This window comes from Balearica regulorum, chromosome 25 (assembly GCF_011004875.1).
Source record: "Balearica regulorum gibbericeps isolate bBalReg1 chromosome 25, bBalReg1.pri, whole genome shotgun sequence".
Classification (NCBI taxonomy): domain Eukaryota; kingdom Metazoa; phylum Chordata; class Aves; order Gruiformes; family Gruidae; genus Balearica; species Balearica regulorum.
Genome location: NC_046208.1, coordinates 4,399,552 through 4,424,224, shown reverse-complemented (window position 1 = coordinate 4,424,224; position 24,673 = coordinate 4,399,552). Strand labels below are relative to the sequence as shown.

At 53.4% G+C, this 24,673-nt stretch overlaps 2 protein-coding genes across 8 annotated transcripts; both read right to left on the bottom strand.

Moving 5' to 3' along the window:
* Window positions 1-670: 670 nt before the first annotated feature.
* Window positions 671-4,629, bottom strand: LOC104642633 (pepsin B). Its single transcript, XM_010311657.2, has 9 exons — window positions 4,473-4,629; window positions 4,015-4,168; window positions 3,472-3,589; window positions 2,694-2,812; window positions 2,144-2,343; window positions 1,870-1,992; window positions 1,499-1,643; window positions 1,148-1,246; window positions 671-993 (listed from the first exon to the last, which is right to left on the bottom strand). Exons 1-9 carry the CDS (start codon window positions 4,526-4,528, stop codon window positions 841-843), a joined length of 1,167 nt encoding a protein of 388 aa, XP_010309959.2. The 5' UTR covers window positions 4,529-4,629; the 3' UTR covers window positions 671-840.
* Window positions 4,630-12,472: 7,843 nt separating this feature from the next.
* Window positions 12,473-22,957, bottom strand: FRS3 (fibroblast growth factor receptor substrate 3). 7 transcript variants are annotated; one of them, XM_075775651.1, is made up of 9 exons: window positions 22,741-22,957; window positions 22,138-22,327; window positions 21,641-21,766; window positions 20,056-20,196; window positions 19,761-19,849; window positions 19,046-19,232; window positions 16,876-17,037; window positions 16,136-16,293; window positions 12,473-15,349 (listed from the first exon to the last, which is right to left on the bottom strand). In XM_075775651.1, exons 5-9 carry the CDS (start codon window positions 19,824-19,826, stop codon window positions 14,426-14,428), a joined length of 1,497 nt encoding a protein of 498 aa, XP_075631766.1. In that variant the 5' UTR covers window positions 19,827-19,849; window positions 20,056-20,196; window positions 21,641-21,766; window positions 22,138-22,327; window positions 22,741-22,957; the 3' UTR covers window positions 12,473-14,425. The 7 variants fall into 7 exon arrangements, with proteins under 7 accessions (XP_075631766.1, XP_075631771.1, XP_075631769.1 ...); XM_075775656.1 differs by having other exon boundaries at window positions 20,056-20,163; XM_075775654.1 differs by having other exon boundaries at window positions 21,641-21,743.
* Between the last annotated feature and the right edge of the window lie 1,716 nt (window positions 22,958-24,673).

The window sequence follows — 24,673 nt, the reverse complement described above, 5'->3', positions numbered from 1 at the left end:
GTGTCCCGATCTCCTTCACCGCAGCCTGGTGCGTGGTGCTTCTCACCTGCAAAGCAAATCCCTTGTAGGAATCAGGCTCAGGACCCTCGTTCTGGGCTTGTCCCTCATTGAGGCAGCAGCCGGGATTTGGGGGACGGCACCTGCCTGCTTTCCAACGCAGGGTCTGCAGTCCCCGCTGAGTCGCACCAGCCTTGCGGAGGGGACAGGGCTGCGTTGTGGGACATCTTCATGCCCAAGGGGTCGGGAAGCTGTGCTGCCCTGTCTGCAGGAGCAACCCCGGGCACCAGCGCGGGGAAGGACTGCTCGCTCCCGTCCCTGCGCCCGTCGGGCTGTGAGCTGAGCTGCAGCTCGGGGCTGCTGCATTGATCAGAGCCACCACCAAGCACGAGCTCAATAATTCACTATAGGTAAAGGCTGAGACTCGGTCCCACAGCTGTTAGGAGTCAACAGCATGTCACACCTCTTTGTGAGAAACATAAATACTTTGACTTTAGATCTGAACCAGGGACAGCTTCCCCACGCTGACTTTGCAGAAATCTGTTCAGGAATTTATCATGGTGCTTACCTTGCTGGAAAAAGAGCAGCTGAGACACACAACCCATCAGTCTGTGCTCAGTCGTCACTCAACAAACTCAGAAGGTCAGAGGCAATTTGGGATGTTGGGGTTTATTTGTAACAGGAGACTGTAAGAACACACTTACGCAGAAATCCCGGAGCGACAGGGAGCCGCGCAGGCACGTAAAGGAACATAAAGGTCCATAGGAACCCCGTAGCGCTCTAGCAATGCTGGCTAAGGTGTGTTTGTCCATGAGAGGGGCTGGATTTCACCGCTCCACTCCTCTATGCCGATGGAGCGAAGCCAACGCGGTCGTTGGCCACGTCAAAGGCGGTGTAATACTCCTTGAGGAAGACGTCACCCAAGATCCAGAGCGGCTGCCCGTTCTGGGAAGGCAGGTAGGTGGCCTCAATCCCAAGAGTGCAGTAGCCGTTGTTCTGTAAGGGGGAATAACGGGGAGTCAGAGCCCCAAACGAGCACCAGGACCCTGCCCGCACGGATAGGGAAACCACCACTACTTGTAAAGAGGCACCAGGTCCTTTCCTGGCCCTCAGGGACTCAGCAGGATGAAGCTGCTCGGCTAATACATACGTTCAAGACGTAGGCGGACGGGTGGAGTGGGAGCCGAGCTCCGTTGATGATGAAGGTGATGGTGGGCATGTTGTGGATCTCATTGCAGTCAACTGCATACTGCGGAGACAGGGTGAAGAGGAGGTTATGGCTGGCAAAGCACCCACTGCGAGAGGAGAGATACCCTGCTATGTGGGGGTAACCCACACTTTATCCCCTGGCAGTGCCCCGTCACCTCCCGGACATGCCCACAGCACCCTGCTCTGTAGATGCCACATGAGTTTTGCAGGATCTGGCCAAGCCCACAGCTTCTGGCTCACTTGAAGGATCCCTGCTGCTCCGTGGCACCTCCAAAGCATCCCCTGCACTTACACCGTAGCTGGTCAGCTGGGCGCCCGTGGCCTGAAGGAAGCTGCCTACGTACTCCTGGGGCACCGTCAGCAGGAACGTCCCCGTGTCCACGATGGCCTGGCAGCCCCGGCTGCACCAGTCTGTTGCTGACTGCCCAATAACAAACCTGGGAGGCGAACGGGGAGAAGGACGTCACTTTAAGCACCCACTGGCAAGTAAACCTGTCTTGGCTGGATCTGTAAGTCTGGGGTGCTCTGAACACAGTGCCTAACCCCTGCCTCCAGCCCACGCCGGCTGCAAGAGCTGCAGCTGCATCTGGAGGATGGCTGAAATGCCCTCGTTACATGAGCTGCCTGGGTAGATCGTGCCCATCAGGTACAAACCCAACTCACTCATTAAGCGCGACCTGCCAGTAACGCTTCTCGGTCACCGGTGCCCACATAATGTCCCCATGGAAGAGCCAAGCGTCAACTCCTCCGAGAATGAGCTCTCCCCCGTACTTGTAGGTGGGTTGGCTGCAAAAACAGAGTTACAGCAGCAGAGATCAGTAAATTGGTGCGATATGCATGGGCCAGCAAGGGACAAATTCCCAAGGAACCTGCATGGGGACAGGCAGAGGGACACCAGTGCACGTGGGATGTGCAGAGGGCCCTGGCAGATTTTTACCGAGAGAAGTAGAAGCTGAAGATGGGCTGGGTGAGCTGGTTCTGCTGCAGCATGCCCTGCAGCGCAGTGGGCATCCCTCCCGACGCCAGCGAGGGGTAGGCCATTCCCAGGATCCCATCAAAATCGGCGTAGTAGAAAGGCTGGGTTGGCTCGTTCTTGCTGAGCCCGAACTCCTGCTTTGTGACTGCGATGCTCTGGATCTGGAGGGGAAGGGGACGCCACGTCAGCCTGCAGGCTTAGGGAAACCCGAGCAGCCGTCGGATGGGATGACTGATGCTCTGATAACCCAACAAGCCCACTGCAAAGTCACAGCTGGTGAAAGCATCTCCAGGCAGCTGGGAAAATTAGCGGGAATTGGGTTAAAAGAAAGTAAAATCCCACCTGGGTAACTGACAGTGGCAATAACCAATTTATATCGGTTCTGCCCAGCCCAGGCCCTGGTTTGCCCAAGTCTTGTCTACACAAGACACGAGATCTGCCCTTCAGCTGTCCCCCAGGCTCTTTCCATTGGGGTGCCCAGGAAGACAAGGACAGCCGTGGATGCCCTCACCCTCAGCGTGTCATAGCCCAGCACCGCCGTGAGCGCGCCGCTGCCGTAGGAGATGTTGTAGGACTGGCCGTCGTAGATGAAGGTGGAGGACTCGCTGGGCTTGAACTTTGCGTGATTGACTGCGTGAGAGAGAAGAGGGCAAAGCTCCTGGGCGCACGCTCGCCTGGCCACGGCGGGATTTCACCGCCGGTAGCTCTGCCAGGATAACGCCTGGGAAAGCGGCTTCCCTGGCAGAGAGCAAGTCGTGAAGAGCGGAACGGGCTGCTCCTCTGCCTCGCAGTTATCTCTGAGGCAGGGTTTGCATCCCAGTTTTGCCTGTGCCCCTCTCAAGGGAACAGCTGTTGTGATCACAACCACATCAGCCACCCAGCGAGAGCAAAGCCATCAGCAGTTAATTCCCCATCGCTCTCCCGCCGGCAGCGGGTTGCGCCGGATGAGCTCTGCTGGGGAGCGGGACATCAGCTCCAGGATTCGTAGCTTTGCTCTCCCCTCCGCCTGGCCACGAAAGGTCAGGCACAACCACCGCCGTTTCTGCACGCTGGGGACGCCCACGATGGCCGTAGCGATTTGGCCATCTGCATTAGCCAGGCACACAAGGGCAGAGGACTCTCTTTCCCAGGCAAGGCACCAGCCGGTACTGGGGAGCCGGTACTGGGGAGCAGCTACACCGGAGCAGCGTGCCGGGATCATTTATTGTCTGGCATCGCGATGTCCCCCGTGCAATCGCGCTACGCTGTGCTGCTGGGGCAGCTCCGTGCAACGCGGCCGCGGTACTCACAGCACGCCGGCGCCTGGCAGTAGGTGGAGGGCACCCACAGGTTGGAGGAGCCGGTGTCGAAGAGCACCAAGAAGTTCTGTGGTGGGGTCCCAATGCTGATCTCCCCGAAGTAGGAGGACTGCAGACAAGTGACGGGGTATCTCCGTTGGCCACAGGGTCAGCGACGGACCAGGCTTTCGCCTCCCAGCCCTGCGCCGGCATCCCAGCGCTCTGCAGGGTGTCGGGAATGCCAGGCGCACTCTCGCAAGTAACAAAGTAGGCAGGAACAGACTGCTCTCTCACCTTGCTTTTTCTCCCAAAAGATGTAATATTAGATATTTATTTTGTTAGGCCTCTTGGTACAAATAGAAAAGCATTGCTTTTCATGGCTGGGGGAAAACTTTTCTAAAGTCTAAGATAGAAGCTTAAAAAAGAGTGGGGCAAAAAGCCATCTCTCCCTCCGAGGGGCTCACGGGGGAACAGATCCCTCCGCAGCGGGGGGGGCAGAGGGAAGGGGGAGCGTGGGGATGGACAGGCAGCGGGAGGGGAACCCGGGGTACTCACATCCAGGTGGTTGGTTATCGGCTCATACACAACATAGTCCTCACTGAAGTGGTATTTCTTAACCGGATCATATTTAATTTTCTTCAGGTAGTCCTCCAGCACTCCAGCCTCCCTCATTTTCTCCCGTATAGACTTGGCTTTCTTCAGTTTGATTCTGCACAGAGGGGGGAAAAAAACCCAAAACCCAGCAGGAAATGAGGAGAAGATTTGTGCATTTTCAAAAAACTCAGTTCTCCGGGCTCCTTTGAACCCTGCCCCGATGGGAGCCCTCTGCTCGGCCGCCCTCCCAGCGAGGGATGCAGCCTGGACTGGGACCACGATGGTCTGTGGAGATGCGGGAGGCTGGAGTCAGAGCCGGTCAGCATCCTCGGGGACGCCGTGCAGCCTGGGCAGGTTCCAGCTGCAGCCGGGCTCTGTTACCTGCCCTCTCCCCGCTCTTTCTGCCGCAGGACACCCACCTCACCAGCCCCTCGGAGAGCTGGAGGCACGCCAGGGCCAGGACGAACCACTTCATGGTGCAGGATTTGTCCACGGGTCCACACACACCCTCTCGGAGACCGCAGCAGGTAGGTTGAGCTGCCCGGCCTCCCCGGGTTTATACCGGGAAGCAGTGACCCCCCCTTATCTCCTGACCTCCGTTTTCCATTACCGCCACGCGCACCCCCGGCTTCAAGGGTTTCTTTGTATTTTGGGCCACGAGGATTTTGAGGAGTTTTTGTCCTTAGCGAGGCGCTCAGGTGAGAATAGAGCAACAGACGTCTTCGATAGCGAGATCAAAGTGTTACCATCCGATAAGAGGCCAGCTCTTATCGCAGCAAAGCCAGGAGTGACCCAAACGTCACCGTGGTGGGGCGTTATCTGTGTTCGTCAAAACCTGTTCAAACCTTTTCCCAAAACAAAAGGCGCTCGCGGCTCTTGGCGCAGGATGGAAACGCGTCGGACTTTTTGTCTGCCGTTCTTCCGCCCGGCCAGCCCCGCCGCCCGCCCGCGGGCACCTTCTGGCGCGGAGGAGGGATGGCTGCTGGCGTCGAGGCTTTTCCAGGGCAAAGAGCTGGAGCTGGCTGCTCCGCTGCCCCCGTCCCAGGGGCTCGGTGAGACCACGAGGTTTCTTCTGCTTTCTCGTAGGTGGTTTCCGGCGCTGTTCTGCCTTCTGGTCCGTCCTCCACGTCTTCGTCTGCTCTGTCCTTCTCCGGCTCTTCATCAGCTCCCAGTCCTTCACTGTCCTCTGCCCCAGGTACAGCTCATTTCCATATGTCATAGACCTCAATCCTGCTTCTGCTTTCATACCATTTTGGACAGAAATCACATATTTTTCCTTTTTTTTTTTTTTTTTGTAATTCTGTGGAACAACCGATTCCCTTTCCGCCCTGCGTTAAAAGGCAGGTGCTGTGCCTCGCTGCACGGGGGAGGTTTAACCCGCCCGCAGAGGAAGCCCTCGGGGTTTAACCCACCCACCGGGTCCTCGAACCACTCAGGAAATTTCTCATTTGCTTTTTTTTTTTTTTTCTTCAGTGAAAAAAAAGAGAACCACAAACACAGACCTCCCAAACTGCCAACAAACACCCAAACAGACCAAAACGTTTTTGGTCATAACCTAAATATTTTCTAGCAAACGAACCAAAACATTTTTGGTCATAACCTAAATATTTTCTAGCAAACAGACCAAAACGTTGCCAGTTATAACCTAAATATTTTCTAGACCTCCTCCGGCCCCACTTGCATTCCCGACCCGAGCAGCCTGGCCCTTCACGGCGCGGAAATCGCGCTCTCCATCATCTGCCGATAGCCCAGCGGCGCTATCGCGGCGCTCATCCCGTGTCAACGCTCTGCACAGATTTTATTCCCTCGGGAGCACCAGGGAGTGTGTGTCCTTTGCTGGATATTGAGACTATAATAAAGCAATTATCTTGTTTGCTAGCAGGATTGATAGAAAGATCAACTTATTAAGATTGGATAAAAAGCAAATTCTGGCTGAAAGCAAAGAGCAGTTATCGAAACGTCAATATACGGAGTGTTATCTGCAGGTCCCCACGGGGACTCAGCCTTGCCAAAAGACAAAGGAATAAGGTGCCCTCTACAGCACGCACAGACACATTCTACTTTTGGCATTTCTTGACCCAAAGTTAGACAGCAGCTCTTTGGTGAGACACGTCGTCTAACGTAAATCCTTGGTCGCTGGTTTCTGACATCAGAGACGTCGCGTCCCTACGCGGAGCAGGACCCGCCCGACAGCACGTACCCCCGCGCTCCAGGCCAGCACGTCTCCTCGGGGCATTTCCCCTCCTTCGCTTTCGGTTTCTTTTCAGCGTTGGTGCAGCGGCCCAGCCCGTGTGCCAACAGCCCCAGCCAGGGAACCCCGTCCCTCCCAGAGGGGTACGGCTCCCCTTTGCAGCCCACGGCCAACCCCACCGCCTGTCCCGGGACACCGCGGCGGGGCAGAACCAACAACGGAGATGAGCCGTGAGCTGCAGCCGTCCTGGCCGTCCGGAGGGCTTAAGCACTTTCAACACAAGCCAACAAATCCGGCTAAAGCAAGAGACCGAACAGTCACTGCAGAGGTGGGCAGCACCTCCCAAAAGCTGGTAGCTCTTGACAGAGCGTTTGGCAGGATTAGAAATCGGCTCTGAAGTGGGACCCAGCCTCTCTCGTGACCCGAAGACCTCCCCTGCCTGCTCCCAGAGCCATCGGGGGACAGAAACCTTTTCAAAGGCGTTGCCATCACCCTGAATTTCCTAGTTTGTTTGCTCCAGGCTCTGCACGACCCGTGGCAAAGCCACAGAGAAGCGACTGGTCCCCACTCCAGGACAATTTACCACCCCGGTTTCTGCGCCTCGGCCCCAGACACAAGATATTGCGATTTCCCTCACCAAATGGAAGCACAGAACCTAATAAACGTGAATACGGGACTGCCAGGAGCTTCCCCGGTCGTTAAAGTCTGTTGCTTTTGTAAGCACCAGGCCACCTAAAACCCTTCCTGAAGGTCCCGAATCCCATCTGAGCTCTCCTCCCTGATCATTTAAACAGGCTTGCTCTCTGTGATTAATTGAAAATAGCTATACGCACTTTGCCTGGAGCACAATTGTTTTCTGCTTCGGTTCTCCAACCAAGAAAAGCTGTTGGTGGAAGCACACCACACGACGGCACGCGCGTGTCCGAAGCAGCTGTGTTTATGAACTGCACACAAGCACGCGTATCCTTTACTCAGTGCTGCACGAGCTGGTTTTAGTGGTTTATTTCCAAAACAGAGATTATAGTACACAGATGAACCGCTTCCATCCACATTAAAATAAATATTCCTCTTTTCCTACGCAACCATGAGAACGGCTCCTGAAATAAACTGTTGGGCCCTAGGTCTAACATTCAACCTCCCAAACCAGGGCGAGGATCAGCTGCTTCCTGATGATCTTCTCTTGCCGGCAGTTCCCAAAGAGACCTCCAGCCACCCTGCTCAGTCCCAGACCCCAAGCCGACGCTGGAGCTCTACATCACCTCCTGGAACACCCCAGAATGGCCCCACCTCCCTGCAGAGTCCATTCACGTACCTGAGGTTTGGAAATGCACCCATCACAAGAGGTTTTCCCACAGTGCTAAGGACTATTCTGAAAACTCCAGGTCAAACACCAGTGGCAAACGCCACGCTATTTTCAACTTCTCTTTGCTAGGGCTATCAAAGTCTTCCTAGAAAGAGAAATGAAAAATGTTTCCTTGTGTTTTCCTGGGATAGGACGGAAGTAATAACATGCGTTTATCACCAGTTGCATTTTCTCCTCTGTTTCCCTTCCAGTTCTTACCTCCAGCATTTCAGAGTCATGGAACGACCCTGAAGGAAAGAACACACGGGTTTGGGTTGGAAAGACACCACACACGAAGGCACGCTCACTTCGGAAGACACAGGTGGCCCTACGAGCTCTTCTTAAGTCGATTCCTGCTGGGGAAGAGTTTTCAGGGGGAGTTTTATAAGCCAAGGAATTAAACTCTGCATGTTACTGCACGATTAGCGCTCAGTTGCTGTAGAGTTTGGAAAAACAAGCAGATCAACTCTTTGCACAGAGCGATGGCAGAGAAGCCATGGAAAGTCCCCGTGCCTAGAGCAGATCAGCACGGCCAGGAAGAGTGAAGCCACATCTTCAATGTTAGCAAAAGCACCTCGTTCCCACCAGCACCCAAATTCCACCACTCCAAACTAGCCTCTTAAATTACTCATGGTGGAAACAGCGTGTCTGAAAGGGCAGGTGCTCCAGAGACCACGACTATTCTTGCTATGTTCAGCCTACATCCATAGCACATCCATTTCCAAGGCACCTTCGTGATTCTCTCCTGATGTTCAGCTCAATGGAAATCTGGCCTATACCCTCATGATCAACTGTCATCGATGGCTCTGCCCCGAAGAGACACGCATCGCTCGCTTTTATTTATTTTTAAAGTTACTGCAGTGAGACTCTTCAGGTGGAAGACAGCAACCATTGCTGCAGGTAGAATACATAATGACATAGACCTTATTCCTTCTGGGAGGGAGACCTGGAAAACAAAAGTTGCAAGAAGCCCAGCTTGAATTGTGCAAGGAGAACTGGTGATTGCTGGCCTGGCTTTCAATTCTAACTAAAAAGTGAAGTTCACTTTGAAATGTGACAGTTGTCTCTTTGCAGCCCACACAAAAGACAGGACCACCGGATAATCATCATATTCCATTTATTCTGTATACAATCGTAGTGCACATTAATGTAGGACATGAGCACTCCTCAGGTCGCACAGCACTGCTGCTGGTCTTCACCTGCAAGCTTACACCCGGGTGAGACAGAAAGAGGGACTGAACGGGTATCCATAGAAATAACCTGAAGAAGCAATTACACAGCAAAATCAACCCCTCTGGTCAGAGCAACCGAATCCCCGGTGGCCAGAGCCCCGAAGCACCTTTGTTCTTCTGCCATATCAGAAAAGTTCAGTATCAAAGACACCAGTACAAGTAACGACAAGGAGAATCGCATGGGAGAAGCGCTTGAGATAACACAGATGCGTCTGGGCCTTTCAACTGTAAAATCACATTCACTTATGGAAGAAAAACAAATTAGATCCCTTCTTTACAATTAGCCTTTTCCATACCCCGGCCTATAATTGCCAAATTCAAAGCTCTCAGGACTTCCACTAATGTATTCACCTTTGGTCCTGTTCGGTAACAGGAATCTAAACCTGTTCTGCTACCCGCGTGCGGCATTTCAAGACGAGCCAAGCGTGGGGGAAAGACAAACTTCCCAGAAAGGCTGACGGCAGCCCTCCCAGAAGCTGAATTTAGGCAATGCGTTCATTAACGATCATTCATTAATGATACTTCACAGTCAAGGTACCACCCGAGAGGGCTGAGCAGCATCCCGCGGAGGGACAGAGGAAAGACTTTGGGAGAAAATGGCTAAGGGAACAGGCAGCTGTAATACCAAGCCCTGGTTTGGTTTTTCTCCCAGTTAACAGCATGGCTTAGGTAATAAAAATAACTATTTCCATAATAACTGACACATTCGAGTCTCTTTGCAGAAATATTGATCCTTTAACCCTCACAATCCAGCCTCTCCCTGTTAAGGCAGGTACAGCTCACAGATACTCAAAACCTTCTCCCCTGGGGGAAAAGCAGGCCCATGAAATGGGTTAAAAGAAAAAACAAATCAAAAAACCCTCCCACGATAAAAGACAACTGAGTGCCGGGAGAAGCTATACTCCTACCAACAGGTTCTTGGGGAAGGGAAGGGTAAAAGATCTATTTACGCATTCACCAGGGAAGAAACATCAGGGGAAGAAGTCTGATTAACTCAAAATTCAAACAAGAACCACTTAGAAAGGTTACGACAGTCAAATTCTCCCTGTGCAGCACACGGCTGCTTACCAAGTCATCCCCTGAACCTCTGTCTCCGAAGCAGAGGAAGGAGAGCAGCGAAGGTGCAGCACGGTCCCCAGCCGGGGCTACACAAACCCGCTCCGCAGCGCAGTCCCTAAACCAACGGCTAAGCTCACGCTGCCACGTCTAGCACTACCCAGGAGAGCTTCATTTTGCTGCCTAAATCTTTTTTTCCAGAACCAAATTCTCTGCAAACGCAATAGTTGACTGAACACAGCTCTGTTTTCCAAGTTACCAATTCACAGACAAAACATGGAGGCGAACCACCTGCCTTGCAGAACCGAGCTTGGGAGAGTAAGAGATCTCACAGCTTGAACTCAGCCTCAGGGACTGAGCCCAGAGCAGGTTCCAGATGTACGGCGGGCTCGTGCGTTTCCTCCTGGTCACCTGCGTGGCATCAGCTGGATGCACAGAGCCCTGGATGAACCCTTCTTAACTCAACACCAGATTTATGGACGAGGTATTCTGTTCCACGGAGGTGATCTTCGCTGTGGAGGATATTCCATGGCTGCAGGGATAAGAGGAGCCATGGGGTATCCCTAGTTTAGTTTCCCATCCAAGTAAGCACACACAGGTATATTTGTACGCATCCGTTGGGAACGTCCAGCGAACTTGCACGTAAGGCTCAAAGCAAGATCTGTAAGATTCATCTTTGCAAGGTGCCATAAAGATACAACATATTGCATAAAGATAATTTTCAACCCAAAGAAAACAGTTAACGAGGAAAGACTCCAGCAAGTTACCAGAAGGGATCCCTCCTGCCCGTCACCCAAACCAAAGAACTGAAGGAATGAGAAAATGCAGAGGTCCTCCTGTTTCAACCCAATGCTGGTTTCTCCTCCGAAACCATTTCAAGCATGGCCACTAGAGGAAGCTGCGACACTGGCGAGCACCGCTCGGGCCGTAACACGGAGAAATCCCAACCAGTGACATTCCCGCTCCCGGTGCTCCAAGAACAACCGCCTTGGAGTTCAACCACCGCTCCGGTCTTCCCTTGCACTTTCACACCACCTGCAAAATTGAGCATTAAGAAGTTCTGAAAGGGTCCTGGCTACTTAATGCGGACATTGCTCTCGTGGAGTTTTCCAGAAAAGCAAAACAGCAAGAAAATCACTGGGACGTGAACCTGATGCGCACCCTTAAAGCCGTAAATGACAACTAGTTTCCTGGCTGCCTGCATGGCGTTTCCCATTTACTTGTTTAAACATTAAACAAACCCACTGCAAACAATGAGCTGCGACCGGCTTTTCAGTCCTGAAGCCTTCCGGGGAGCCTGCGATACCTCCCGAGCAAAAACTGCTGAGCCAGCAGCGTTGCTCCCTGACCCATGGCCACCAGGGAGGACACAGGCGGATGAAAAGCAGAGGATGGTGAAGCAAGGCACCCGCCAGATCACTCTGTGCTGCAAGCAGCAGATGCAGCCAGCATCAGCTGTACGTTTTCTTATCTTTAAGGTCAAGGAAATTCTTCTTCTCCTTCTCTGAATAGGTGCAACATCCTCCACTATGAATAGGATGAGGGATGCCATCAGGGAACAGCGATACCGTATCCGCTGTGTGCGCACACGGCTATTGCACAGCGGTCGCCTCGTCACTGCTGCTCTCAGCGTCCTTGGGAGGTAGGAGAGCATCAGATTTGCTGAAGAGGAAAGGGAGGCACGAGTCGGACAACCCAGTTTGTCTGGAGGACATGAAAGCAGTTCACAAGGTCCAGACCAGCTTTCCCAAAGCAAAGCTATTTCAGAGCCACCTAAAGGGGATCGCAGCCAGGGCTCGCCGGCAGCCCAGCTCCTGAGGAACCACCAGCACTGGTGTGCTTTCCCTGATCCCTGGAGCTCGGAACCACCAGCACTGGTGTGCTTTCCCTGATCCCTGGAGCTCGGAACCACCAGCACTGGTGTGCTTTCCCTGATCCCTGGAGCTCGCAACATCTACGGACCCTCCCACCGGCCTCATCCCACCCACTGGAGACACGCAACCGGGCTGGTGGCCACAGGGAGCACCCAAGCTGCCACCCAACAGCATCTTCCCTTGCATCTACCCAACCTGCAAACCTTCTGCCCGGATGTGAAAGGGCCCCGACATCTTCTTCCACGTAAATGTAAAACATTTCATCCCTTTGTCTCCTTTCTAGGGGGAAGAGGGGAATAATTATTTTGCATTTCTCAGCTCAGGCAGTGGAAAGGCAGGTTCACACGGAGGCTCCCGGAGCGCTGCCCTGTGCTGCCACATGGGAATTGCTAGTGCTGTCCCAAAGGGTGACACTTACAGCTTAGAAACTCTTTATTTAAATAGTTTATTTAAAGCTTAACGCAGTTAACTTTTTTTTTTAATATATATCTCTCTCTCTCTAAAAACAATTTCTTCCCTCACTTCCCTAAAAGAAAGCTAGATTTAGGGGGATACATTACTTTTTTTTTTTTTCTTCAAATAAAGTCATTTGGTATACATATAAAAATATATTACTTGGGTTTCCTTTCAGTTATAGATCACACAAGGGTTGGGGTGGAGAAAAGAATGGACAAGCACAAAGACCTCAAAAAAAAAAAAAGGAAAAAACAGTCAATTTAAGCACGTGGTGTACTTTGACTTTATAGTGCAACAGCAAGCCAAGAAATCCATGTGCTGCCGACACAAGCGTGGCATTACTCATACTTTTATCACTTTTTCTGAACTGCACGGCACACGTCCTTGCTCCCAAAAGGGTCACATTTCAACGTGACATTACAGCACCAAAACCCAAAAAGGCTGAACTTTAAAAATCTGGAAATCGAGTTTCCGGACCTCAGAAGCAGGTTGCAGCAGGACGATCGGGTTCTCTCCTCTCTCACACCGGAGGCTCAGCAACTTCGACATCGGCAAACATTAGGGACAAGGAGAACACAGCAAGGTTTGGCAACGTTTCTGCTAGCAGCGGGACACCTCGCAGAGCACTGGACCTCTCAACTCCCATCCCAGGGAGGAAAATGAAGAACAAACAGCAGAACGGTGGGACTCCAGAGTAACCCAGAGCACTTCTGGCTCGTTGAAACAGCTTGTAACGGCAAAGAATAATCCAGGGAGGGATTAAGCTGCAGCGTGTCGCCATGCGGAGAGGGGTGATGGAACATCCTGCAGCGGGAAAGGAGCAGAGACCCTAGCAGGACCTCACACAGAGGCCTGACAGCTCAGCTTAGACTCAGCCCTGGTATCAAGAGAAAAATCCACATCAAAGGCCACAAATTTACCCGAGAGCCGAAATTTAGCCCTTCCAAGTCCGTAGTTGTAGGAAACAAACTGCACATTCACTCAAAACACAGATCAAATATTTCTCATGGATCCAGCCAGGCACGTGGGTGTAGGCAACGACTTTGATACAACTCCAGGCTCGGCTGCCTGGCAGCTCTGCTCGTACTCCCACGTCTCCTGTACCATTTCCCACCCACCCTGTGACAGTCAGTCTCAGTTAAAAAAAACTTTTGATTCACAGCTGCTCTTTTCCCCAACTGCAGCTCAAGAAACCCACCAACCTCTTCTGAGATCTGTTCCCCAGACAGGAGCGAGCCACAGCGAGTACATGTTCATATTGGCACCCGTTTTGGCATTTACCACTGGGATGCAAAAGAACATTTAATAAATAAATAAGTAAACAAATAAATAAATCAACAACACTTCTGAACAGCCACCAAAAAGAACCCTTAAAAATCAAAACAGGGTACGGTACAACTGAAGTTTTCTATACCAAACCTCAAATCTCTCTCTTAGGTGCGGTCTTCCCCTCCTCTTTTAAAGCAGGGTCTCTTCAGGAAATCAGGTTTATGTGATCACAGTGTCTGTGCCCATGGCGCTCTGCCCTCCTCTGTTTATTTCTAGACTTGCCCAATTTAAATCGGATCTGAGAAAGGGACAGAAGTATAAAACACTTCTACGAGCTTCAAGAAAATAGCAGCACAGAGGGGAGAGAGGAGCGAGTTGAGGGGGGAAAGACCACAGCATGAGCTCCCACATCACCAGGGACCAGCGACACCGCAAGGCAAAACCCGACTTCGGAGCGGCCTGGCTGCAGAGCTCGCCTGGAGTCACAAGGCATGAAATCCACGGGAAGCGGGCTTGATTTGCAGTGGAACTCCTAAAGCAACTCGCTTTTGGAAACACGCCTCCACCACGCTACTGCCCTGCCTCTGCAGCCAGGCTGTTGGCACTGCTCACAGAGCTGCCAGGCACTCAGGAGAGCTAACTCGGTCCGGGCTGTATCCACACAGTGCCGGTAGTCTTGCTGGCACCTTCTGCCCCTTTTGCCAGCAATTTAACCTTCAAACAGCATCGTCACATATCCCACAAGGCTTTAGAGACAAACTACACGGGAGAGACGGACAGAAGACGGACGGACAGACTAGCCTTAACATCAGCGGTAGGAGCCATCCCGTGACACCAGGTAATGGGGTAAACAGGGAAGCAGAAGGCAATGGCGGATGGAAGTCACGCTGGGCAATACACTGAAGGGCAGGTACCGAAGCCACGACACAGTGCTTGAACTCGGTGTTCCCCCTTACAGAGGCAGGTCAGTGCTGTTATGTCGAGTTTTCCGTGAAGTCCCATCATCTCTTGGCAGGGCCCTTTGCAAACTGGACATGGCTGCCGTCTTTTTTAGGTCAATGACGGCGTAGGAGTCTGTCCGGCAGGCTTCGTGGGTGGCAAGAGGTGGGGCACGGGGGACCGGCGGGTTCTGATGTCCCTTGCGCGGCTCAGCCTCCAGCTCCACCTGGATGTAGTTGAGTTGCCGCGGCTGCTCTGGACAGGGCCGGGGGAAGTCGAAGCTGAAGACGCTGGGCACGCAGCCGCGACGAGGCTTTGGCAGGAAGCCGCTGCGCCGCTGGCTGCTGCCCCCATGCAGCGCGGTGTTCTCCGAGTTCATGTAGTTCTGCAGGGGATCTTCTTCACCAGCCTCGGAGTAGCCGCTGGGGGAAGGCGTCGGCACGTCCCCGGCGCCGGTGACCTCCTCGCCCTGCCGGAGCGGCTGGCACTCCCACACCGGAGGCAGCGACGGCAAGTTCTCATAGTGCAGCAATGCCGATCTGCGATGGGAACAGCCAGGTAAGCCCGCGTCCTCCCGGGTGAGTTTCAAGCGCCCGCCTCGGCAGAGAGAGGAGGTGCTGGGGGGCAGCAAGCCGTTGACGTTCTCGTAGACACACTGGGGCGAAGGACACTCCTCCTCACACTCGTTGTTGTTGTTGCTGGGGGGGCAGAAGTGCGTCCTGCACTCCCGGGGCCGACAGACGCGTCTGTAGTTGGACGTGGGACCTAACACGAACTTAACCTCCCCTGGCTGCAGAAAGACCTGGGGATTGCGGTCTTCGAGGGAGCAGCTGTGGTTCCTATGGGGGAAAGGAGGGTGGACTTCAGGCAAGGAGTGCATACAGTGGCGGCCCCTCAGCTCCTGATCACCATTGGCCGTGTTGACGTAGGTGTGGGACTGCAAGGAGAGAAGCAGAGGGACAGTGAAAGGGGAAGAGACAAGAGCAAAGCAGCTGTCAGCAGCTGAGAAACCAACAGGAATGGACAATTTTTCCATGGCTGATGAAGCAGGAGGAGATGAAAGAATTTCAGAAGTTGAAAAGATTTTGGGAAACAAACCACAAAAGCCATTTCTGGATTTGTGGGCTGAAGGAGAAACAAAAAGGAGTCCAACTGCAGAAGATACACATCATCTATTTCACGCTCGATGCATATGGCACAGAACAAAAAGCAAAGCCACTTGCAAAATATTTCCTTGACCAGCTTACACTGGCAATATTGCAGCACTCACACCTACCCAGGCTTCTCTGATGATGGTTGAGACAGGCTGGATTTTGCAGGGAAAAATCTTAAATTCTACAACTGAGAACAAAGAGCTGAACATCAAAAATAAAAAGTCTGACCTTGGGTACGCATCTGCACATCAGTTTAGGGGCTGCAGTAATCGCTGACAGATCGGACTCACAAGCTAAGCGTTGCTGTTAAAGAACTGCCACACAAATACTAGTGGATTAAGGAAGCCAACTCAGTCAGCCTTGATAAAGTCCCTGTTCTAGTGAAGCGTCAGACAGCAGAAGACTCCAAGAGCAAAATGAAGCAAAAGAGAAAAAAAGGATGACAAGGTATGAGGCTCCTCTGAGCTTTGCTGGAGTTAAGAGAACCCCAGAACTGCACAGGACTGCTAACAAAACAAGCTGCTTGTTCACTGCTGGCAAACAGCAGGATTTAGGACACCCACGTTTACCTGCTCATCAGGCCCAATAAGGGCATGAGTAGAGTCTTCTCCCACAGAGGAATGCCTCAGGCTGCTCACAGAGGGGTGGCAGGCTGCAGAGTATGATAGGGTTTCTCCAGGAAAGCTGTGAAATCCATTGGGAAATCCTGGGATGGTGTACCCCAGACCTGGGAGAGAATCAAGACAGATAAGCATTAGCGCATTGGCATAAAATAAGAGCTGATAGCATTTTCACAGTGAGCTGGCCTCTTGAATGCACCCTGTAAGTCAGAATCAGCCTCTCTGGGGAAGATCCCTACGGCGAAGTACCCAGTATAAATACAAGGGCTAAGCTTTCTTGTTTAAATTTATTTAAGTCACTCCCAATACAGACTAGAATTGAGCAAATCCGAATTCTTCCAGATGCGGTTTCCTCCAGGAACCACTTGATCCTTGTAGGTGACAGTTAAAAAAGGGCGCTTGGCAGCGGTCCAGATGAAAACCAACTGAAGGGTGACTACTCCGTTGACTGTTTGAAGGGCTTTTTGTTGCTGTTTCCTTGGAAACAAAATACCACATCGCAGACAAGTGGGGCCTTAAAATAAACACGCTGCATGGGGCACACGTGGACATAAAGATTAGTGTCAGCAGCCAGGCAGAGCACGGGAGAGATCCATGGGCTGCAGAGGGCAGTTTCACCCAAGCAACTGCAGACATCGCCCAGGTCTCTGTTTTCCCCTTCTTCTCCCTGGACACTGAAGGAGCCTTACTGTTGGGTGTCTGGTGGGGCCGGGAGAGCTCCCGCTCCGTGGGGTGACTGTTCCTGGTGATGACAACGGGCTCTTCCACTACGTTGATACTGTTACACCGCATCAGGTCCTGAAGCAGATTAAAGATCTCCTCTGCCCTGGAACACTTGAAGGCAAAAATCCCTGCGCAGTAACGAAGAGGAAGGTCAGAAAAGCAAGAAAGCGATGCTGCTTTAACAAGAGCATATGTAATTCCCAGCTCTAAACGAACAGGCAATTCTGATTTCTTTTGCTGGGTTTAACACAATCACGCCCCTGCAACCCACAGGAAAACAACCAACCACTCAGTGGATTATTGCATCCACAGAAATACAATGCCATGGCCGCCTTCTGACCAAATGGTGCATTATTACAAGAAAAATAGTGAGCACCCCAGTTATCTTAAGAGGATCGATCCCACACGAGCAGAGGTGTGAAAGGGACAGGCTAACCGGTCTCGTTTCATCTCTAATCTTCTATTTTAACTCACTTGGCACCCAGTCTGGTTCTCATTACCAGGGGAAAGTCTATCCAGTGACTACCGGAAGCTGAACTGGGCCCTGTGGAGCGTGCACATGAGGGACAAGAATGTCGTATTCAAAAATGTATGGAATTAAACAGCGTCTCCCCAAACGAGCAGCCCAAACCAGAGCCGGTGTACACAGAGCTAACCAATCCCAAGCTGGCACGCACACACACGCACAAAAGCCATAGCAACGAGAATGGCATGGCAACAACAGCTGCTACCCCAAAGAATAAGGTTTTTAAAATTCTGGCCAAAAAACCAGCTGTATGTGCCTGATATAAGGTGGGGAGCAGCATCAGGAAGGAGTCCTCCAAATAAAATTAACTAAGCAGAATAAAATCCTACAAGGAAGGGAGAAAAGTCATCAAAACACAACGCCATCCCTCTCATTCCTGTCTGCTTTAAGACCGATGAGTAAGTATATGTCTGCTAAAAATGTTGTAATATATGAAGAGCAAATGGCTCTGCTTTACTGGACCTAAACAAAACCAACACACAAGGCAGAATTTGAATCACTGATCTGCATCCTGCAAAAGGCAAAACAGAAACCAAAGACAAGCAATTCCCAACGCTGGCAGCTGATAAGCACATGACTCCAGGAGAGGGAAACCCCACTTACATAAATATTAAAAAGGAGCATACAGCACTACAGATTTGCACAGTGCTTTACACAGACACTGAACGATCATACGGAGTCCTTTTGGATAAGAAGGAGTTTGCAAACACATTAACAGAACGAGGAAACAAACTTTTTTCCCCAGGGATGCAGATGCCAAGAAAACGTTCAGCTCTTTAAAAGCAAGAGAGACAGACTGGTAAAGGAACTAACAGGCACCATTGTAAAATTGGAGTCTATTCCCAGCACTACTGATGACTTGGCATGTACTCCTGGGTGACTCACTTCCCTTCTCCATGCACAGCATCCCCATGCATAAAATCAGTAAAACGTAAAACTCCTTTTCCTCTACGTTACAAAGTGCTGCCAGGCACAAAATGCAAAGCATTAAGTAGAACTAGCACTAACCACGGCAGAGAGAATGCACCGAGAAAAACAAAATGTGCTCAAACAACTATTGCTACTGACATGCATTCGACAGCTCTGTGGAATAAGCAAATCCTAACAGTGGCCTGCAAAAAGGTGCAGGCGACGCTTTCTCGCTTTATCCCTGGAGTTAAAAAATGCTTGACAAAGCTCCAGTCTTGCAAAAAGCAGTTTCTAGCTCCTAAGGGAAGAAGTCCAGCAATCGCTCCTACCACAGCTGCGCATCCTTCGGTACCGAGCACAGAGCTGACAGTGTAACTAACATTCTCTCTGACATTAAATACGCCCTGTCCGAGGCTCAAGCCTGCTTCAGCGATTACCTTATGAGCACTGATGCACTAGCAAAATGAGACCATTAGATTTATGCCCAGGTCCTGAGCCACGATGTTGTTCTCATTAGTGTTTAATCAGGAGCATTAACTGTATGTGCATGCACACTCCGGTATTCTGGGGGAACAGAGGCGGCAAAAGAACCTGTTGATTCATTCCATGCAGGAATTTGGGAAGACACAAGCATCAGCTCACTCCCGCTGCCTGGGAACAGAAACCTCAGCGTTCCTTCCTCCAGGAACCTCCACACTCACCCTGCCCTGTCTGGCAGCGGCGACCGCTCTCAAAGGAGAAGAGGTTGGAGTCATAGCCATAGCGGCGCAAGCAGAGGTAGGGCCACCTGACAGCATCTCGCTTGTGAGTGTGCAAGATGAGCTCCGTCTGCGTCAGCTCCATAATCCCAGACCCCAGCTCGTTACCTTCATCGTCTACGTTTGTTACCTGCAGAGGCCACACATCAAGAAACTCAGTGCATCGGTACTGAAAAAAGCCCACCCACGAAGATACTGTAATTCCCATGGATTCCCCCTTCATTTACTGAGATGCCTTTTTCTCAGCTGAGAGCATGAATTCATTGCTGGCAGAAGGCGCCAAGCCGGCAGCCCTGGAGACTGTGTGCTTGGCAATTCGGCTGATGTGTCTCAGCACAGATGCTGGAACACAGCCCTGAGCAATAAAAGGTTTCTCTCCAGTTCCCCATTTCCTTGCTCAGGCTGAATCTCAGTGCAGAAGCAATTTCTACTGCAAATACAAACATATTTGCACCAGAGGTTGCTTAAGGAAAGGAAAAAAAAACCCAACCAACAAACCAAACCAGTCACATATTTATGAATCTTATCAAGTGAAAAACTTCTCTGCAAGAGCAGAGGTTTTCTTTTCTTTCATGCCTGGAGTCCAACCCACGCTGGGCTTTGCTAGTAGTCAGTGGTGTCACAGACTGTCTGATGGGGATGAAGGTGCAAGACTCACCTTAAATTTGGTGGGATGGTTGTCTGGGATGCTGTCTGTGCACAGACAACTGCAGCAGCTCCCCATGACGTCAGCGTAAGAGGTAATCCCTGGGGAAAGGGCACGAACCAGAGGACAATCATGTTTTCGAACCAACTCCTCCCACCCTCTCCCAACACACAGCGTTTACAGCCTGTATCCTCCTCAATCCCCCTGCACGTGGCCCAGTGGGTTTGGATCTCAAACTCTTCAATGTATTCCTCGATTAACGGATACCGTACAATATAAGGCTAATTAAAAATAACAGCTTTCTTACCATTAGGCAATTGTTGGATTTTTTTTTTGGAGGAGGAGTGAGAAGAAATTCCCACTACTGTCCCTCTATCTCCTTCGGGACTTCATGGTAACCAGGTGTCAGAGTCACCTAAAACAAAAGGGAAACTGTCCCATCTTCCACCTGACAAGGAGAATACAGTTAAACAAATTTAAAGAAAAAACAGAGAAGATTACAAAACAGGGGGTAGGGGTTCTGAAGGGGGGGAAGTTCTCTGAACAGGGGACTGAGGTTCTCTCCAAATATCACAAGGCAGGCATGTGCACTTTCTTTTTTTAATAATGCATTTATATGAATATAGAAAATAATTCTACACAGACCACTCCTGTAATTTCTGAAAAAATATACAGTCTGCAGCTAAAAAAACCCCTAAAAAGTAAGAGATATTTTACTTCTTGGCTTTGGGATCCTACACAGGAGTGTGCTTTATCAGAGCTACTGTAGTGCAAATAAAACACAACAGCAATATGGAACGGCTGAGAGCAGTGAGGATAGGAGGACTCACACGTATCTGCTGCTTAGGAACGTGAAGATACCTTCACTCGATGGAAGGTCCTTAGGGGTCAGAGAACCAGCAGCCTTTCAAGCAAGTGAACACAACAGCTGTTCTACTTTGGACTATGAAAAGTAACAAATGCCAGAAAACATAAAAACTCCGCTATCTGACAAGTCAGCAAGCGCAAGCATCAAGCAGGCAGGAGCTGCACGCACTGGTAGTGAGAAATACTGCTATCTTTGATGCAAACTTAAAGGACTCCACATCCACTCTAGGGCAGGGGATTCAGCAGCAGATAACACAAGGGAATGCCATATTTTATTTGGCGAGAACAGCTAACGATCTCTCCATCTGAGGTGTGAGATAATAAAGCCATATGGATAACCAGCCTGGCACTGGAGCAGTAAATAAAATGAAAAGGCTATTGGAAACCTCTCGCTCTGCCATGCCAGAATCTGCCTCACCAGTCGCTTTGAATTAATGAATCACGGAGTTGTATCTCCGCGCAAAGCCACGTTGCACAGCTGCCCTCAGACTCCCTCGCGGCGCAGAGCAGTGCAGAGGGAGGGGGAAGAGCCGGCGGTGAGCTGATCAAGGGGTCCTGTTTCAGTTTTTACATCAAAACAGCACCTAAATTACCTTCCACTGCAACCCTGTGCCTTAGCTTTGGCCGCTGAAGAATCCCCTACCACATCCTAACCCTGCGAAGTCCTACAGAAGAGGAATGAAGAGAAACGCTTCCTTTTGAGCACGCTGAAGGAGCTCAGGCAGAGATCAAGCCGGCTGCTGCCTGCCCTCTTCCACATACCTGTCGCCCCTAACAGTAAAATGCCACACGCTCCCTGGTCAACACCGCATCCTGCTCAAGCCATCCTATTTGTTTTCCTAGACTCAGCATGGATTTACTCCCCGCTGACCTTACAAGCTTTGATCAATAATTTAGCAACAGATCTCTCTCTGTTTCATCTAATCTGGTCACTACAGGCCTTGTCCTCTACCGTCTTTGCCCTCCCACTCCCATCTCATCAATTCCCTCAATGAAAAAGACCCAACTTGTAGAAATCACGTTACCTTTGGGCTCGTTTTCTTCTTTATTCCTCTCTCCCTCTGCTGCTCCCTCTACCCGCGTCTGTCTAACCTGCGAGGGGCTTAGGTTGAAGCGCTGTCGCCTATCCTGAACAGTTACTGCGGTCAGAACTGAACAAACGATGAAAAAACCATTACGAGATGCCTGAACACTCCCCGGGGGCTTCCCGCTACTCCTCGCTGTTGAATATTTTAGCGGCATCCCTTTCACGCAGACACCGAGGCTCTCAAGACTCCCGTCTCTTGCTCGGCGCTTTCAACACGCACCTTTCCCACGGCTGTTTGCCAGTTCAGAGCCGTAACTAGTTGAACCAAACACCCCCACGGTACGACACGCTCCCCCGCAAGCGACAGCACCGGCCTCCTAAGACCAGCAGCCCCATCCTCGCCTCCCGTCTCCCCATCTCCCGGGACCCGAACCTAAATCCTCCTCAGAGCCTTCGCAGCCCTCCTCGGCCCAGTCTCCAGACCACCCAGCTCACCTCTCCTGGTTTCGCAGGCGGGTGGTCGCCTCCCGTCCCAGGCCCGCTGCTCCTGCAGAGGCTCCGTCCCTACCCCGGCCTGCAGAAGACCCTTCGTGCCCCCCACGCTCCTCCAAGTGATTCTCCTAAACCCGGCACTGCAGAAAAGGGTCCGTCTGATCCCAAAGGACCACGGCATCCCGGCACCACCCTGCGCAGGGGCACACGGGTACCTCGCGTGGGAACGCACACGGCCCCACGCCAACCCACCCGTGACACGCTGCCACGGACACACCGCCCCGTCCCCGGCATGGGGGGGGGGGAGAGGGGGGGGCAAGTGGGGCCGCTGGCCAGGAGAAGGGGCTGGAGGGAGGAGAAGGGGCCTGCACAGCCCGTAGGGACCGGGGCGTGAGGCAGGGGCGAGTCCCGGGGGATAACGGGGAAGGGGGTGCAAGGGGGCGGCTGGGGAGTGCGGACGGGGTGCGAGGGGGCACGGGGGCCACGACGGGGAGGGGGATTAGGGAGGCAATGGGGCGGAAGGGAAGGAGGCAGGCGGCAACGCGGGCGGCCCCGGGTCGAGGCGCGGTGCCGGTGCCGAGGGAAGGCCCGGGCGCGGGTCGGTACCTGAGACGCTGCCCGGCTCCGCCGTCCGGTAGCTGAGGCCCCGGCCCCCGCTGCCGGCCGGCCCCCGGCCCGGCCCGTCCCCTGCCCGGCCCGCCGGGTCCGGGGTCGGGGACCGGGTGCGGGTCGGGCCCCGCCAGCGCCACGTCCCCCCCCGCCAGCCCGGGCCGGGCCCGCCGGGAGCAGCGAGTCCGCCGGCCGCCGCCTAGAGCGTCTCGGGCTGGGAGGACCCGGCCAGGCAGGGGTGCGGCCGCCAGGGGGCGCGCTGGGTCCGCGGCGCCACCGCCGCGAGGGCGGGACCGGGGAGGGGCGTGGCCACGGTGGGGGCGTGGGCGGGGCGAGGGGCGGGGCCACGGCGGGGGCGGGGCGGGGCCGGGGCGGGGGGGGGCAGGCGATGTGCGGGGAGGTCTGGGGGGGCAGCGGGGGGGGCTGGGGACCGGTCCTGGGGTGAGGGGGGCAGAGAGGCAGGAGGATTTATTGGGGGGGGTCGATTGGGGGGGTCTGGGGCAGGAGAGGGTGCTGGGGGGTTAATAGAGGGGGATTTGGGGGGTCTGGGGTGTAGGGGTGCTCTAGAGGGGGGCAGTGGAGGGGATTGGGGGGGTCGGGGGCAGGAGGAGATGCTGGGGGGGTGCGCTCTGCACCCAGCTACCCCCGCTCCCAGCATCCCTGAGCACTGCCTGTCCCAGTTCCACCAGTACCAGAGCACTAATACAGCACAGTCGTGGCAGCTCGGTGCTGGGGTCCCACAGGCGGCTGCACCCCCCGGACCACCTCAGCGGGCACCCGATTGCTCGTGGTCGGGCTGTGGGGGGTCCCGACGCAGCCCCGGCACTCCTGGTGCGATGTGCTAAACAGTAACACCCACGGCCGGCGTTTGGCCTCGATAAGGCATGGCTTCCCGGCCGGGAACGTGGGGGGTCTCCGGGAGTGTTTGGGGCACGGGCGGGGGGGCTGCCCCACGCACAGCCAGGGCAGCAGGGAGGCCACGAGGAGAGTTGGGCTGGGCTGCAGATTTTACTGTTGTTATTTTTACACTCACAATTTTTGCAATTGCAATCGCTCTGCAATTACAATCCCACCCGCGCTGTTACGGCACGGAGCTGTCGGACATCAGCCACGGCTTCGGAGGGGCAGCGGGGGCCGCCGGCTCCTCGGCCATGACACACGAGTGCTCCTGGTCGGCTCCAGCACCGAGTCACCAAGCCGTGCCTCCGCAGCCCTGCCCTTTCCATGGGGACGCTGCCAGCCGCACGCTGCTCGTGCCGCGGTGCTTTAGCAGAAGGGAAGCCCGTCGGGCCGGCGTCCTGCCCGTCACACACGCCGCGTCGCAGGTGCACGCTCGCCCGGTGCCCGTGGGGGACCTCGTGGTGTTTCCAGGGTGGTGGCTTCGGTGGAGCGGTGGCTGGTCCCACCTCGGAAAGCCCTGAGTGACCCATCTGTCGAGTCCCTGTGCCCGGCTGGCCTCCTGACGAGGACTTTGCCCGTTAATCTCCCTGCTGTACAGAGGGATGGTGGAGCGTGCAGAGCGCGGGCAGCAGCCGCTTCCCAGCTCGGGCTGGGAGCTGGCAGCGGGGAGCGGGGGGGGCCCCACCACCACCCCGTGGTACAAAGTCCATAGCAACAAATGGGCCAAGATAAAGCTGCTGAGACCAACCTCCCCCCAAAGCCAAACTTCCCCCGCGCAGAGCTGAGACCTTAAAGGGTTCCTGGGGAGCTGCGGCGCTGGTTTGACAGCCCCGATGGGACCCCTCTGCGGGGAAGCAGAGAGTGGCAGCCTGTGGAGATGCTCGCCTGCCCCTTCCCCTTTCCTTCTGCATCTTTCCCTGCCCAGGTGATTTTGCAGCGATATAAACCACCAGTGAGCAGTGCGATAACTCATGCACCACCACCGCCCTGCACAGCCTCTCCTGGCAGCGCCACCAGCTTGGTGGAGCCT